The following is an 18,025-nucleotide window of genomic DNA, read 5'->3' on the forward strand; positions in this document are numbered from 1 at the left end:
TTTACATTGGAGAAAATGGGATTTGGTGAAAAATTTCGGAGGCTGGTTCGTTTACTTCTGGGCTCCGCCAAAGCGCGTGTTTGGGTTAATGGTGAATTGTCGGATTCTTTTAATCTTTCTAGGGGGACGAGGCAGGGGTGTCCCTTGTCACCTTTTTTTATTCAACATTGCTTTGGAACCCCTAGTTGCAATGATAAGAAATGAGCACGGACTTCGGGGACTGAAATTTGGGGCAAGAGAGGTGAAAGTGCTATCTTATGCGGATGATATGGTAGTAGTACTCTCGGATCCGGAGAGGGGTAGTGCCGTTCTTAGGGAAGTACTAGAGAGAATGGGCAATTTTCAGGTTATAAAATAAACTGGGGAAAAAACTGAGGTGTTTCTACTCTCCACAGCTGTAAGGAGGGTGACTTTATAGATTGGAACTGTAACTGGTCGGCGATGCATGTGAAATATTTGGGGATCTTCCTTACGAGTGATATAAAGAAAATGGTTCAATTTAATGTGAATACGTTATTGGAAACCCTACGGAGAGATGTAAGGAAATGGTTGAGATTAGATTTGGGAATATGGGCAAAGATTAACACGATTAAGATGTTGCTTCTGCCAAAGGTTTTGTATGTTATGCAGTCTATACCTCTTGCATTCACTAAGAGACAACTTAAGGAGATTGATCAGGTTTTCTTGGATTTTCTCTGTGGTGAGAAAAAGGCCCCTAAGATTCCTAAATTCATTTTACAGCGGGGCATTAAGGAAGGGGGTTTTGGTTATCCGAATCTAGAAAAGTATTACAGAGGATTTATTTTGAAGAAGGCGGCCTTGTATGCCTTGGCAGAAATGGAGGAAGAGCCAGTGTGGCTATCAATTGAGAGGGAGGCCATGTAACAATTTCGATTGGATAATGTTTTTTCTATGGGGAAGCTACCAAAGGGTTCTGCCAAACTACTAACTGTTAATCTTGCTAAAGATATGATGTTATGGTAGTTGCTTAACTTTGATGGCAATGTCTTTTTGAACTATAAGGCATCTGTTTGGAATAATCCTGCAATACAACTTGATAACAGGACATTGTGTTGGAGAAGTTGGATTTCAAGGGGGTTTTGTCATTGGGGATTTGATGCAGGGTAGGCGTTTGAAAACTTTTCAGGAGCTTCAGACCTTGTTCCACCTAGGAAGGAAAGAGATAAGTAGATAAAATGATCTAAAATGTCTCTTGATCAGGGTGTTTGGTATGTTATCCAAACCAGTAGAGCAGGAGCCCACAGGATGCAATGTGTTTTGTCTATCGTCACAAAATGTTTCTACGTATTTGAAGCTTATGCTAGAAAATGATTTTTTTAGGCTCATGGAATGTTCTGAAACGAAAATGGGAATCCGATTTGGGCTGCATTATTGCTGATGAAGTCTGGAAAAATATGTTTGCTGGCCATTGCAGTAAAATGGACCTTAAATTGCGATTAATCCATCAAAGTTTTGGGGAGATTATATTGGACTCCTGAGTGTATGTGTGCCTTAGGACTGGTTACTGATGATTTGTGTTGGGGATGTGGGAGAGAAAAAGGGAGCTTGCTTCATATATTGTGGAAATGTCCTAGGGTAATTACCTTTTGGTGTGAAGTCCTTGACAGATTAGATTTGACCCTTTCCATTAAATTTCCAAGAGGCCCCTTACTGGTCTTGATTCTGGCAAATACTGGTCGATGTGTAACGGCTCGTTTATATGGTTCATGGATAAATCGTATTTTGGTAATTGCAGTGAAACAGATTTTGAAAGTTTGGAAGACGCAGAAAAAATCAATTAGGAAATGTTTTATGATTCCATTGTATATAAGTTTTTTGGGATTTTTTTTGAGTATTTCTTTATTTGATTCATTGGGATATGGCGATTTTAATGGATGTATGTGTTAAGGTATGCTATATTTCATGTTGATCTTGGTTGTATTTTATCTTGCATGTACTTGGTTGAATAAGATAAAGTTAAAAAGAAAAAAGTGTTACTAAGTTCTTAGTTACTTTTTGAGTTGCATATTACCCCTCTGAAAAGTATAAAAAGTTATTTACTTACCTTTGAATTCTGTTCCACTCTTCTATTAGAAAGTAACAGTGTTGGTATTACTTCAATATTCCTGAAACTGAATACATGTAAAAGTATACCAACAGGGTTTTACTCACCTTGAATAGCTGCTGCCATTTGTAAGGAAGGCATGGTATCAAACAGTGAAGACACACAAGTGATCACGGTTCAAGGGTGTTTATTGAACTTCTATTGGGTTTGAAAAATGCCTATTTAATCCTAAATCTAAAGATGGGTGCAAACTACGACCATGAAATAATAACGCAGTCCTAGTAGAGTCTGGTCAAAATAATCTATATTATTATATAGACCTATAAAATAATATGTCTATAGTACTAAACCTATTGCCAATCCTTACTTCTGAATACAAACGGTGTGGGAAACAAAGTTATACAAAAGAAAAGTGTTCAAGAAATGATATGTCAAAATAATTGAGCTATTAGCTTCTCTTCCTCACGTTTTCAGCACGGGACAAGGCGGCACACTCGAGGTGGGCACATACTCTGGCTTTTCTAGCACGAGGATTCAGTTCAAAATCTCAGTATCGACGTCTTCTGTGCCAAAGTCTCTTTGCCATTCAAAGTCTCTTGTTTCAGAAGGCCTGATGCGACAAACCTTCAAAGTTCTTTCTCTTCAGGATTCTCCTATTCACAACTTCTCTGGTGATTCATTGTTCACCCCGGGTTCCCTTCTGTCGGGCTCAGACCAGACCTATCTTATTTTCCAAACTTTCTTTTCCTTCTCAAAATCGAAGACTTTCGACTGTGCACGGGATGTTGCTTGACCCATTGCAGGACCACTTCGATTCAGAATTCTTTGTTCTCTTCTTAATATAACACTTTAACTTTCACTTCTGTCACTTCTTAGCTGCATACCTTACAAAGACCTTCAATTTAGCACCAACACAGGTCCAGACCTCTGTCAAAGGTATCGTATCAAAGTCTCTTCGAAGTTCAAACACTCAGCAGTTCAACTTTACTTGCATTTCTTATCGCACACTTTTTAACAATGTTCGTTCCAGCACTCGCCATACAGTGTTGCTGGTTGCACCCTTGGCTTCAACACAGACCAGTCTTGTATCGCACCAGCTATGTTGATTTCACTGATGCTGCTTTGTTCTTGGCGCGACGGACGGTACCACAGCGGCTGCTGCTTCTCCCCGCCTTGATAAGTGATGCGGGAGGACCCCGGGTATCTCCGATACACAAAGGATTCTTCAGCCTGGTTTTCTGGTTTTATGCTTTCTAATCTCGAGGGCTCTTGAAAGTAACGGTTTCCCATCAGAAAGGTCTCTTTCCCCCCCCCCTCCCTGACCCCCCTGAGATCCCCTCCTGGTTTGCTATCTTTCTTCTTTCAGCGGCTGTTTCAAAACTGCTCTTTCCTCATTTGCTTTGCCTCCCTCAGAGTGTGCTTTCGGGCTCTGCCTTTTATCTGTATGGGGAAGCTTAATGGAAGTCCGGTGTGAGAATGATGGTCAGTAATTGCCTGACCTCGTCTAACCATTGTATTGGGACACGTCAGCTATACTGCTAGGGTGTTGGTCTGTTTTCTCCCAGAGGGGGCTGTCCGTGTGAAAGTGTTTGTGTAGAGAAAGGAGATGGAGGTAGAGTTCCTACATATCCTATTTGATAGGATGGGGTTAAGTATTACAGGGAGGGGTATACCGCTTCTTACCATCCAGTGTCCCACTCCCATTCCTCGAAGACACCTCACCTAGGTAATCCTCCCACACTGGTCCACCCCCAGGAACTGGATCCAGAAGTGATGGCCGTGTCCTGGCCACCTAGATGACAGATCCCCGGGGGCTAGTGGGTGAGACACCTTCTGGTTTCTCACACATTCTAAATGTGTAATATTAGGTTTTGCTTACTTTGGACTGCGTATTGCCTTTTTGAACAGTCTGAAGGAGTTCTTTCTTACCTTTTTTAGAATTGTGTTCCACTCTTCTGAAAAGTAACATTTAAGTGTGTAAGGGTTTATTACCAATAGGTTTTTACTGACCTCGAATAGCTTAATGCCATTCATTCCCAAACTGTATTTATAAGTTCTTACTTATCCTACATGTTCGTACTGCCTCTCTGAAAGTATACAAAGTTTAACTTAGAATTTTGTTCCGATATTCTGAAAAGTAACTTTTCTATAACTACATATGCTTCTAATAGAAATAGTGTAAGAATTTACCAATATGGTTTTACTCATCTTGAGTAGCATATTGCCATTCTAAATGTGCATCCTGAGTTCCTACTTATCCATGAAGTGCATACTGCCCCTCTGAAATGTAATTCATAAGTTATTGCTTACTTTTAGAGCTGGTTTTTGAAAAGTAATCTGAGGATAACTTTATAATTCCTGAAAGAAGAATACGTTACATATGTTGAAAGGGGTTTACTGGTAACAGTTTTGGTAGAACTATAGTATTCCTGGAACTGTATACCTAACTTAGTTTATTGCTTACCTTGAATGACATACTGTCATTCTAAAAGTATACTAATGTGGTTTTATGAAGAATTCTCGTTGCCTCTGTATATATTAAACCATTATGTTTACAATACATAAGTGCATAGTGTTTGTTTGGACCATATGTGTGCTACAGGTTCTTTGTACCCATCTACCGCCCTCTCTGCCTGTTAACATAAGCCTGACTACTCTGTCCACGCTACTAAATTATGCAGTGCAGGTCTATACTAAGAGTTGGAGTTTAATGTATTGCCCCTAAAATAGTTTTATAAAGCCCCTTGTGTGGACTTTAGAAAAATATCCCTAACATCCAGGATCAAAAAAAAGTCTTCTCAGGTTGACTGGTGCTCCTACCATGAATAAATCCTGTTTGGTCTGGGTGTACTAGGTTATGTATCATAGGATTCAGCCGACCAGCTAGGATTTAACATTTTTACATCAACATTTATCATAGACTGTGGCCTGTAGGAGCTGCAGTCGCTGCCATTGCCACCTGCTTTGGTAAGCACAACTACCAACGCCTCTAACATGGGTCCAGAAAGCATAAACCGCATCCCATCCTTCAGGATAACCTCCAAGAGCTTTGGTGCAAGCAAATCTCACAAAGCCATGTATAACCCCATCAGCCCATCTGACCCAGTGTTTTTCAGAGACATAAGATTTATTTTGCCCATTCTATATGCTGAAACACAATGGTTTCTCCAAATGGTTCCCTTTGTTCATCCACCCACATTTGCAGATCTACCCCTGTCAACTAGTCAGTGGCCTGTTCCCTATCCACCTTCTTTCTTAGCATACAGTTTGTTATAAAAGTCACGAAACTCATCTGAGATTTCATCCTGTTTTGTTTTTTTAGGTCACTGCTTCTATCCTTAAGACTGTCACACAATTGTGTGTCCCCCACCCCCCAACCCCTTTTCCCGCTTAACTAGTACGTTTTGGAGTGCGGTTTTGCCACATAGGTAGCATAATTGTACACATTTAGCCTGTCCTGTGCTTCATGCAACTCGTTCTGGTTTCATCTGCCTTTCCTGCAGGGTCTCACCCGCTTGCCTCCCTCTGCTCTGTGTCCACCACTCTGTTAAAGCCAAAGTACCGTTCCCATCAGCGCTCTACATACCGACACTTGCATTAAAATAAACGCCTCTAATAAAAACCTTCAATGTTTCCCACTCAGTGAATCTGTTTTGCGGTGCCCCATTTATGATCCAGAAACGGTGATATCTGCTCCATTAGGAAGGACTTGAAAGCCGTATACATCTTATTAAAACTCTACACTTGGATAGGAAGAATACAGTTGTTCTGAGTGATTTTCTAAGAGTAGAGGAGCTTGGTCAGAGAAGGACTGGTCTAAAAACACAGTTTTTGCCATCAGTCCATATCCTCCTCCCCTGTAAAGGCATAATTCTGTGCGCGAGTAGGAGCCATGCAAAGTGGAATAATGAGTTACTACGCTCCTCCACATGCTTCAGTTGCCATACATCGCACAAGGAAAGCTCTGTAGTTATCCTAGAAGCAAGTCCTAACATACTCACATTCCTACTTACTTTGTGTCCAACTACCTATTCAGACCACAATTCAAATCACCTAGCCATAGCACCCACTCAGTGCAGTGCTTGACCGCCAGGTCATTCATACTTTCAAAGAAGTCAGTATGAGCCACATTGGGTGCATATAAACCTAGTAGCAGCATGGATCATCCCATACGATTACCCACTATATCTGGGTAACCACCCTAGGGGTCAATCCACGTCTGTCGTATTAAGAGCACAGCTGAATCTCTAATCCATACAAATACCCCTCTGGTGCAAGATGAAAAGGAAGAGCCCCTACATGCCCCATCCATTTTGTTCACAGCTGCTTGAACTCCTGGCCAGCAAGATGCTTCTCCTGCCGAATGGCCAGGTTGGCTTTGTCTGACCAAGTATGAGCAAATTTTGCTCCTTTTGACAGCATTGCTGATTCCCCTTAGATTACAGCTAATCACTTTCAATGTAGCCATAAGAACAACGTAGTCATCCCCATTGCTTGAGAAATTCAGAACCCTAAGTATTCTCAAAAACCCTTTGCCCCCCCCCGAACCCTGCATTCATAATCCCCCCTACTCCCAACCAGATGCAATCCCACAACCCATCCCAAGGGATGTAATGTGCACGCCTAATATGTCTCTCAAGAGAGGCCTCCCCACATATCCAGGCCCAAACCCATCGCCCAGAGGACTAGTGACAGAGGAAGGAGGAAAACCAGAGTAGGTAAAATAGAGCTTTGCTTGGAACGTAGAGATCGACAATTTCCACCCCGCTGCTAAAACAGCACCCTGTACTCCAACAACAATAACATCTGTGTGCACTGTGGATTCTGTGTCCAGCCGGTACACCCACAGATGTAAGCATCACAATACCATGGAGCAATATGTTAGACTGCTCGGAGTCCCAAGTAGGTTCTGTAATCACATAATTGCACCTTTTAACCAGTGGGCCTCCACCAACCGGACACAAATCTAATCCGTTAGACAAGCCATCTGTAGTATCTCTCTGCCCATCATCAACCATGTAATCAAACACTGTCTCTTCCAAGGATAAGGCACCATCTTTGTTCAAAAGTATTTTGCCGCACAATGTTCCAGAGGGCATACTGTAACTCAACCGTGCAGGATTCTCATTTGAGTAACTTATCCTGGCTACGTCCAATGTCTTATTATTGTTCTCCAGCATATTCCACGCTTCGTTCGGAGTGTTGGTGTTAGAAAAAGGACCCGCCATCTCCCAAGACCTTTACCTTTGCTGGAAAGAACGCCATATATTTATAACCGTGCTCTCTTAATGACCTCTTAACTGTATCATACGATTTTTTATGCGCTGCTATTGCACCTTTGTATGAGATCTGGATTTTTGAACTGCCCACCATATGGACAGGCCACCTCATAGCATCTTTTATTTTTCTGTCCCGAAGGTGTGAGAAACTTTGCAACAATGCTCATGCAGGGGTGGAGGGAGGGGGTGCAGCAACTGGAGCTTTCCTACCAGGGACACTATTTGCCCTCTTGATTGTGAATCACTTTGAAAGGCCCTTAACACAGAAGGTATCCATAATGAGCCTCTCCAGAAACAGCTCCATGCTATGATCTTCCTCGCCCTCTGCCATACCATGAATTCCCACATTACTCCTTCTCGGGTGCCCCTCTGCGTCTTCTGCACTGTCTTCCAGTGATCTCGTAGCATTGGTAAAATCGTTGATCATGGCATGCAGTACCGTCTGCAAATCTTCTACCTCGCCCGTTCTTCCTCGACTTCAGTGACTCCCTTGTTCACTTTTTTAAGGTCCCTGATCAGAGACGTCCATGCCCACTGTCTGGTCCTTTTATTTTCAAAGGAGACTCTGGAGTACTGTATGGCATCCTAACGTCTTCTCCATAGTTGTCATTCCTTCCACAGGAGTATCCTTCCCGGTCTCCATCAGAGATTTCTGTGCCTTTTTGGGCTGTTTCTCCTTGCAGCCGATGTACTGCTCCAGCTTTTGTTGTTGCTGCTGGCCCTTAACCATAGTGGTAGCTAGATTTCCCTCTCCTAAGCAGCGGCCACTAGTCAGCTGTATAAATCCTCACCTGCAGGCCAGGCCTGTAGGACACAACCTCTGCTGATCACTTTCTTGTCTGCCGGTCAAGCTTCTGGTCCTCATGGAGAAACAGGAAAGTCCTACTCGCAGATCAATCAGCACAGATAGTATAGGCAAGCCATAATCGCACAGAGGGTACCCCTTCCCCTCTCCTGAGCGAGATCGGGGTACAGAGTATGCTCTACTACTGCCTCCCTCTGCTACCAAGTCAACCGGCCTGGGCTCGTGTTGGGACACAGATCAGCAGACAGCCCGAAGCTCTGTTCAGGAGTGACCACAGCACTGATAGGGCAGCCGCAGGGTGCCGAGGCGGGAGTCGAGCTGTCCTCAAGCAATCTGTCTGCAGAATCCAGAGTGTGCAACCTCACTGCATGCTCCTTCCAGTGGCCGCTGCAGCTGCCAATTCAATTCCCTGCTCCAGGACCGAGAGCCGGGGTAACCACCACATCCAGGATCTCAGTCTCCCGTTGCCTGTGGAGTCACAGGTAGTAGCTGCAGACTCCTCAGAGGCACTTCTCTCCTAGCAAACCCACGATGATGGGCCCATGACTCAGTTTGACCGAGCCTCGGTAGCATCATGAGGCCCCTGCTCCAGACAGTGTGGACCACCTCCAGAGGGCTTACCCTCATTGATCCACCCTACGTTGTCATGGAGGAAGGATTTAAAACCTGTTCTATGCAGTTATAAACACAGAGCTCCAAGCTCTTAAATCCTCGTGTCTCTGCTCCCAGAATGATCTTACTAGTTTACTGTTTTGACCTAGCACCTTAATTTATTAATTGGATCTCAACCCTTACTGTAAATTGGCCAGGAAATAAATCCACATGCAGAGTTTCTATAAAATATAAATTAAGTTACTATATAAGAAATGCGTTCAATAGTTACCTTTCTTTTGTGATTGTTACTTTGAAAACCGAGAGGGGTCTTGTTTCCTTTTCCTGTTTCACTGTAGTCTGTCTGTTGTTTTTGTCGACGCACTACAAGACTAGTGCTCCAAATAGCTGTGCAATTTTGTTTGCTCTGCCGTTTCTTTGTGCCCGGGGCTAGTGTTGGGGTCAGTTTAAGTGCTGGGCATCGGTGGGAGAGCATTACTGAGGCTTTCGTGTTTAACGCTTTGTAAATGTCTTTCTCTGACATGGTTTTCTCTGACATGGAATCAAAAGAGGAGAACCTGATTTCAGAGTGTTTGGGGGGTTGATGACTTAAAAGGGTGGAAACATCTTTACTTAAATTGGTCTGACTGAAGAATTATTAGCCTAATAAAACCACTTTGGAGGGGAATGATAAATCTGATTTTAATTTCTCCTCTACTCAATATTTTCCCCTCAAATGTTTAGGATGGGTGTGGTGTTTTTCCCCTGTACAGTGCCCATCACTTCTCCATTTGCTTCATTCACCCTGTGCTCCTTTGATGTATGTCGTCCCTCCTCTCCCTACTCCTTTAATCGCCTGTTTCTTTATATGCTTATTGTCAACTTTCTCCCTGTATATGGCTTATTCACAGTGAAGTGCTTTGATTGAATGTGATTCCTCTGTAACTTATACATTCCCTGGCCCTACTTGCTCCCCTGTGTTGGAGTCTGAATTTCTTTTCACGATTGCCTCTTTTCCTCACTATTTTATACATTAGTTTTCTTGCCACACATTTCTCATTCCCCCCCCCCCCCTGTTTTTTTTTCTTGCGCTTAAAAAAAAATGTTATGCCGGGTATTTGTATTTACTTTTCACAGCTTCTTTTGCCTTTTCTTTCCCACTTTTATTCCCTTGCTGTGTTCGTTTCTCTCCTGCCTTCCTAGGTTCCTCCCCCGGGCCTTTTACCATTCCTCCACCATTGCTTCCTATCTTGGGCCTCTTAGGTTCTTATTGTTGCTTTTTTTCCCCTTCTCCACCCCCTCTTCCTTTACTCCCCTCTTGCTCGTTTTCCCTCTTCCTTGTTTCTACCCTGTAACAGTCTTACCCCTTCATGCAAACCTTTGTCTCCTTTTTTTTCCTTTACTTGCTTATTATTCCTCTGATGCTCTCTCTTCCTCCTGGACTTTTATTTCTATTCACTTTTATTTGCTCCCACTGTTTGTTTTTCATTTCCTCACATCCTTTACCCTATTCTCCTTTAACCTACTTCTATATCGCACTTCTTTACCCTCCTTTACCTTTAATTGTCTTTCCTCTCCTTTTTTTTACTATCCCATTTGTTTTTTTTCCACCCACTGCTATCTGGTCACCTTTTACTTTTCTGCCTTTGTTCCGCCTCACTTTTCTTTTCCTACCTCGCTCTTTTCTTCCATTGCTGTTCACATTCCTTTTCTTCTATCCATTTGTTTTTTCGTTCCCTCCCCTTTTCCGCTTTCCCACATTTTCATTGATGTTCTCCTTCACCTCCTGCTCTCCCCTTTTCCTTTGTGCCATGTTTTTGCTCCTCCCCATGTTAATTTGCTTCTACCAGCACTGCTGCCCTTGTGTTACCTATATCCCCACACTGCCTTGTTCTCCTACTGTCGTGTATTTGCCCCAATGAGCCAGTGCTACCCTGCCTAGTGCTCCTGTTGCCCTACTTATTTTCTTTTTGCTGACCTTTTTATATCTCCTAGGACAAGAAAGAAACCTATGTTCCAGTCTGTAATATCCCTATCATTACATCTCCAAAGGAGGAAGAAAAACTAATAGAGTCTGCTGCCAAGGTTTGTTTTTTCATATTTCAGTAATCTTGTAGATGTTTATTAAGGTTTGCCAACAATTTATAATCTCACAAGTAGTAACTGTTCTGGTGAGGGTATGTTGATGAATATGGGTTATGGCAAACACCTATGGATGCCTTCATCTATTTGCTATGATGTTTGTCTGCATAATAACATTTTGAAAACGTAATTCTTTTTCCAATAGTTTATGGAGAAAATGTGGTAAGTTGTTACGCAGCTGTTGGTCGTGCAGAGTATGGGCTATCCCTCTGTTCCCAAGTATCAGACTGACAATCACGGAAATTCCGCCAGAGTGATGTTTGGGGCCAAAGAAGGTAGTCCGTAGAGCCAGGACTCAGGAACAACCGGAAGAACCCCTGGAGCGCTGCAAAAGAAGGGATAAGGTTATGTAACTGTACAGTATGTAGTATTCTTAGTGAAAACAACCAGGGCACTAAATACCTGTGAGGACTGGAGCGTTATCTCAGAGAATCGAAGGTAGGCGTTAGCCAGTTGTTCAGAACGGGGCAGCGGGTCCGAGCAGGCGTGGCAGCAGAGATGGGAAGGTAACCACCTAAGACAGGACCGGAGTCCTGACGTAACACCTGAAACGTGGAGAGTACCAAAGCAGTCCGAGGGGCTAAACACAAGGCAGTCCGTAGGGCAGAGCGTAGGTCGGCATCAGTGGATCCAAATTCCAAGGTAGCAAAGGGGCAAGACAGAAGCAATCCGTTGGGCAAAAATAGTTCGTCAACCAATAGTCCAAAGTTCCAAAGCAGACAAGAGTTAGGCACTGAGCAATCCGTATAACAAAGCCGAGGTCAGATGAAGTGAGGAGTCTTGAAACGAAGAGTAAGCAACACGTGATCCAGATAGAACAGCTGTGAAGCAACGCTTTCCGTGACCGGACTCCTTTTATCCATGGAGAGGAAACACGTGACCACTATCACGTGACACGTATACCCAAGCATTGAGAATTGCTAGGCAACGAGTCACGTGTTCCGAGCCGCGCTAGGTCGCGCAGTCCTCCGCGCGTTTCTGTGATGAAGCCTCCAGTTCGCTTGCCACAAACATGAAGGGCGATAGACTCCAGCCCTGCCGAGCATGCCACGCCTTGCCCCATAGCGTGACACCTGATGAGGTGATAAGGTACCCCTGTCGGGACGTGTGTGTTTGGGTGTTGGTTGAGAAGAGGCTGTGGACGTGGAGGGGCGTGCCTTAGTAGGAGGAGTCGTAGCTCGTGCGGGGAGCGGTGTGACATAAGTTCTGAAAAGCTGCTACAAAATGTTTTTTGGTTAAAAATAAAGATTGGCAGAGTGCTGAAGGGCACAGGCGAGTGATTTCCTTATTTTGGTTTTGTCCTCATGGGTCCTCAAATTTGCTTTCCTCTGCAGTAAGACTGCCATAAGTGAAATAGATCTATGAAGAACCCTAGCACCTAATGAGGATGGTCTAGTGGTGGAAGCAGTCCCACCTTGTGAGGAAACCACGAGGCCGGCCGCATCCCAGAATTCAGGCCGATCCCCAAGCCCTACGACAGGACGCCAAATGGAACAGCCGGCATTACGAAGGATTGGAACACTGTGTCACAAGACAGCCCCGCCAAAACTGAGAATGGGACGTGTCACAACACGTGCCCACCCCCAGACGGTAAGAGCCCAAGAAGCGCCACCATGCCAATGGCTGTGGGGCTGAAGCCCAAGGAGAGGAGCGCCGCGTACAGGCAAAGGAGTGAAAGGTTCAGGCAGTCTGCCAGGGAATGCTGTGACAATGCAGATGCCAGGGGAAGAACGGTAAGCAGACCGGCACTCTACACAAGTTCAGGTGCAGAGGGCCAGGATGGGGCCAAAGAAAAAATGTCCGCCCCCAGACATCATTTATTTATTTTGCAACTAATATAGCGCGCCGAGCCCATAGGCATCTGGGCGCTTTCTTACAGTGTAGAGGCTACATTTGTTACAAAGCAAGTACAAGACAGGCACAGTGAGGATATGAAAGGTGATACTAGCAGCAGACCAAGAGCCGTGGAACATGATGTGGGTAGACACGGGACTAAGCAGAACCCGAGGCAAGTGGAAAGAAGGGAGGGCTTCACAGTACTCTTCCCCTGAACCTAGATATTAAAGAAGGATTTCGCAAATCTGTGGTGGTTGTTCATTTTCCTTAGACTCTGGACGAGCAGGACACTGCCCTAGTACAGGAGTACACCTGGACTTACTAAGAAGGGAGAAACCTGTAGATGGAAAAGAACCAAAGAGGGGCAGATCCTGAAAAAACTGATAATCCACAATAATGTAATTGAGCAAAGTTACAAAATAAGGAGTTATGAGTCTACACCTACGGTCCGGTCCATTCTTTATAACCTACTCGATCACACTGCTTGGAGAATGGAGTGGAACAGTTGGTAAAACTGAGACAAATTTTGCTAGCCATACCGAGAATCTATAGTTCCTTTTAGAGACCCTTTCTCTTTACTGGCTTGTGACCCATTTCTGCGTGGTACTATTTTAGGACTTTTTCCCCTGCACTCTTAGAAACTAGGACAACTGGTTCCTGTGTTAACAAGGACCATTCTAAGTTTCTAGTTTATTTTGACAGTGTTAAAGTTCCATGTAAGGGGCTAACTATTAATTGCGGCGCATATACATGAAACCTAGAAGTTAATGAAAGATCCACCCCCAAAATGAAATTGCAGTAGGGGAAAAGCGAGATGGAAAAACTTGGTTGTTTGGCCTGTCTGGAAAAGGGACAGGGTTGATATGTATCATTGAGCAGGAAAAGCATTGTATTCCTTGCAGTTGAAGAGGACTGGACCTCCTGGACCTTTGATAGTATACTATGGACCGGTGTCCCTTAACCCCCCTATGGCATGCCACCCACACTTGCATATGTAGGAGTTCTATTCTCAGCAAACCCTTAAACCTCAATATGGCAAGCTAGTACTTTATTGGAAGCCTGTACAGATTGTTCAACGTGGGGGGTGATGACCTCTGGTATAAAGCACGGAAATCAGCATTTGAGCATCACACACACACCCACTCTGTCTTTGCGCTTTCTCTTAAATTGCAGATGTACATGTACAAAGTTTTGAAGAAAATCACTAAACAAAACTAGAATCCTATGTACTATGTTGAGGACTCTGGTCTCTTCTGAACGCTACATTCTGTACCCTGGTGCTCGGTTGTTATTTGAAGACTAAGAACTTGCTGGTTTATGTAGCTTCCCCTATTTAGCTGTTTATACCTTAAAGCTGTTTGTTACTTATGTGATTTGCTTAGTTATGCAGCTGTTTTAAGTGTTCTGCCTTTTTTGCACATGACTTTTAGGCAAACTTTAATATCTAACCTGTGATAACATTGATCCTTACGCAGCCTACTGAATTGCGGCTCTGTACACAATCTAATCTTGTTTCTCTCAAATGTCATTTACGAAACAAGTCTTTTTAGGACCTGTAAGGAAGGCATGGTATCAACAGTAGACGCAGACACAATGGATGCAGTTTACTGGGTTGGTGAAATTCCTAACTGGCCCTAAAATGGGAGTAATCTCGACCATAAAATAAACAACAAACGAGTCCAAGTCAGTCTGGTCACGATGATAAGGCCTACACTAGGAAAACCTAACCTTGCCCTCCTTCTTAAGTAACAAATGTGTAAAGGGAATACAAAAAGGAAAAATAGTGTCTTAAAGAAATGTCAGAATGGCTCAGGTAACAACTCCCTTCCCCATGTTCAGAAGCACGGGGTCACGTGTCTTGCACACTCTGGCTTGCTAGTACAATTCAGCAGTTCAGGCGTGGGCTTCAAGCTTTAACAGTCTAATCAATTCTTTAGATGTTGTCCGCCTTAGGACAAATACACAGTTCCTCTCTTGGCTTTCAATTTGCCACTATTCAACAGAGGCTTCCTTCCGCCGGGCTCAAGCCTGTCTTTCTCTTTTACTGTCGAAGACTTTCGAATCTGCAAGGATTTTACTTAGATCTCTGCATGACCACTTCAACCTACTTTAAGACAATTTTACAATCAACAATCTTCACAAAACCAATGCTCCTTGGTACTTGGAGTTTTCTTCCCCTTTCTCCTTGTGCCCTTTTGGCATATTTCAAAGTTCACATGCAACACCAATACTTCTTGGTACTTGTAGTTTTACTTTCGCCCTCTTGGCATCTTTCAAAGTTCATATCCTCTTTACTTTTGCCCTCTTTGCAGTTTTCAATGTTCATATAAATTGCTCTTCATTCAATCAACTCTTGTTGGGGATCGTGGTTACATTCTTGTCTTCCTTTCCTGCTTTCCACAATTCAGAATATTTCACAGAGACTTTCGAATGTGCGACTCCGCTTCGCAGGACTACTGTTACTTTGTATACTTTTCACTGCATTCAGTCATTGTTCTCTTCATTACACATTTTATCAGCACATGCACAACCTTCAACTCGTGTTTAATGCCTCTTTTGCTCTTAACACAAACCAGGCTTTTGTTTGCATTCGATAACTCACCGGTCGTTAGTGGAAGCTTCTGTCTTCAGTGCCTTTCCTGTAGCAGTCAGGGCCGTTACCAAAGCCGACTCTGCTCCTCCCAAATTCTGTCGTTCACCCAGGAGGGTAGCGGCCTGCCTGGAAGCACTTTGAAGGTTTCTCTTTTCCGCTCACTCGTTTTCAGTCGTGGAACGCTACGGCTTCCCGAAAGGATGGAATTCTCGCCTGGCTCTCTCGGTCTCCGCAGCAGCTCATCAGCCCCTTGGCCTTCCAATTTACATAGCCTGGTTCGCATCCGCCCCGAAAAGAGCTGTTCTTTCTTGCACCCAGCCTTGCTCAGTGTGCCTGTGTGCGCCACATTTTATCCTGACAGGGAGCATTAGCAAGTGGCAGTGTATGTAATTCGCAGTACGTGCCTGATATCATTCGAGGGACAGAGCCATTGTAAGTAACTGGAGTTAATCCTCCTGGCCTCATTCCTCATCTTCCTCGGGCTTAGTAGTGTTGTCAATGTGACGTGGGGAGGAATTATGGGAGTTGTAGTTTCCCATAAAATAAGCAGGGGTAGGGGTTAGATGGGTCAAGGAAAAAGGGGATAACATGTCTCACCATCAGGTGGTTCACCCCCACTCCCCCAGAAACCCTTACCCAGGTGATCCTCCCTTGTTTGTCCACCCCCAGGGTCGGTTTCCAAAAGCGATGGCCCTTCCCTGCCCACTTGAAAACGGGATACCCGGGGACTATGCTGTGAAACACCCTTTGGTTTTTCACATACCCCTAGACAGCAAACTTTGCATCAGAAAATGCATTGTAAACCCTTCCAGCAAGTCGTTAATACTCCTGTGTCAGACTATTTTCTGGCCATCATGTCAGTTAATGAAAAATGTGCATTCTAGCAAGGTATTAATAGCTGAAGGATTAAATACATGCCACATAAAGGCGTTTTTTTCTCTAGCGCTCTTGGCTCTCATAGTTGCAGCATGAATTGGAATTGGAATTGGTCCTTGTGCGAATGACAAATGTATTTCATGTGTGTTTTTAAATCTTTTTTGGGGGAGATTTATCTTTTTTAAAATCTTCCTGTCAACCCCCCCTGCTCTACTGCTGGATTTTTTAAAAATGTATTTTTTTATTTGTGTTAACTTTAAAGGGGGGTGAGGTTTTTCATCTTCACTCCATTGCAACATTTTTTTAAAATTAATTTTATTCCAACCAACAATACAAACCAAACACACAGTGCAATTTACAACCATTACATTAACATTATTTAGTTTTTGACCACTGCTCCCCTAGTCCCACCCCCTTTTAAGAGCCTATTTGTTCGTCACATTCAGTATCTGCTACGTGTGGCAGAGTCTCACTTTCCTCAGATTCCGCTGGATCCGATATTGTACCGAACAGTTCTGCTATTAATAATTTCCATGCCATCAGGGTACCCACTTCTTCTTCCCCATTCATGCTACTCGCCTCTTGCCATACCACCGTTTCAGCCTCCGCCCTTTTCTGCAACTCCTTCCACCACACCTCCACCCGTGGCTTGTGACACTTTTTCCATCCCATAGCAATCCTCCGCTTTGCGAGCACATATGCCAAGTCTTTCAGTTTCCCCACATGTTTAAGTTTCTGTGATCTGGGAAACCCTCCCAGCAAGCAGGCCCAGGCCGTGTCTATGATGAGCGTGACCCCCTTCTCTGCTAGTTTTTGTGCCACTTCTCCCCAGAAACACTCAATTACTGGGCATGACCAAAACATATGTGTCATGTCAGCATTTTCCTTGTCGCACTTCGGGCACGCCTTTCGCCCAGCATTTCCAAACTTGGATATCCTCAGAGGGGTCATATATGCTCTATGCGTTATATACAGCTGTATTTGTTTTAGTCTGGCATTCCTTGATACCTTCTTGTGGTATCCCAGGGCATGTTCCCACATCCCATCCTCCATCTGGTCTCCCACCTCTGATTCCCTGTGTAATCTCAGATGTGTCAGTTCCTTCCCAACCCTAGTCATTACCATCTCATACAATCTCGAAATCTCATGCCCCCCTTCCGATATGTCATATATTGTCCCCATAATGGCGTCTGGTTTCTCTGCCAACACCGTCTCAGGCCACGTTTTCCGAATTTTCCGCACCAACCTATGATACGTAACATATTGGCCCATATGCAATCCCGCCTCATCCCCAAGTCCTTCAAAATCCCCGATGGTCCCCTCTTGCCAAATGTCCCCTAACGTTACCAGCCCGACCGATTCCCAATAGGTCCTAATAATCACCCTCAGTTGCTTATCTCCCCCTGCCAAGGCAACCAGCGGTACCTGCTGGGAGCACAGGAATGGGTCCTCCATCATCCGGCATGCTCAACGCCACATTTTCCACCCAAGCATCATCATCCCAGGGCGCTCCTTCATTTCTGACTCAGGCAACCAGATAATTTCCCTTAAGTAAAACTGGGTACAGTCCTGCCCAAACAACCTAAATTCAGGGGTCGCTTCATCGGAGAGCCATTTGGCCACATATTGTAGTTGACTCGCTACATAATAAACCTCAAAATTAGGCAGTTTAATACCCCCCTTCTCATAGAAATTCTGTAACTTCCATAGCGCCACTCTATCCCGAGTACCATGCCACAGGAAGTCCCTAAACATACTGTTCAGTTTAGCAAAAAAACGTCTTGGATATCATGTGGGGTGTTACTAAAATAATGTAGAAGCCTAGGCAGGACCACCAT

General features: G+C 44.1%; 1 protein-coding gene across 5 annotated transcripts in view; it reads left to right on the forward strand.

Annotated features, from left to right (window-relative positions):
• The window catches only part of TNFAIP1 (TNF alpha induced protein 1), a 339,442-nt gene that overhangs the window by 139,230 nt on the left and 182,187 nt on the right, over nucleotides 1–18,025 (forward strand). For all 5 annotated transcript variants that reach the window (XM_069614578.1, XM_069614579.1, XM_069614575.1 and 2 more), the window contains exon 4: nucleotides 10,736–10,825. In XM_069614578.1, the coding sequence (XP_069470679.1) occupies nucleotides 10,736–10,825 (90 nt within the window). The remainder of the gene's footprint in view (nucleotides 1–10,735; nucleotides 10,826–18,025) is intronic.

The sequence above is a fragment of the Ambystoma mexicanum genome, chromosome 9 (assembly GCF_040938575.1).
Source record: "Ambystoma mexicanum isolate Mex_15411 chromosome 9, UKY_AmexF1_1, whole genome shotgun sequence".
Taxonomy (NCBI): Eukaryota; Metazoa; Chordata; class Amphibia; order Caudata; family Ambystomatidae; genus Ambystoma; species Ambystoma mexicanum.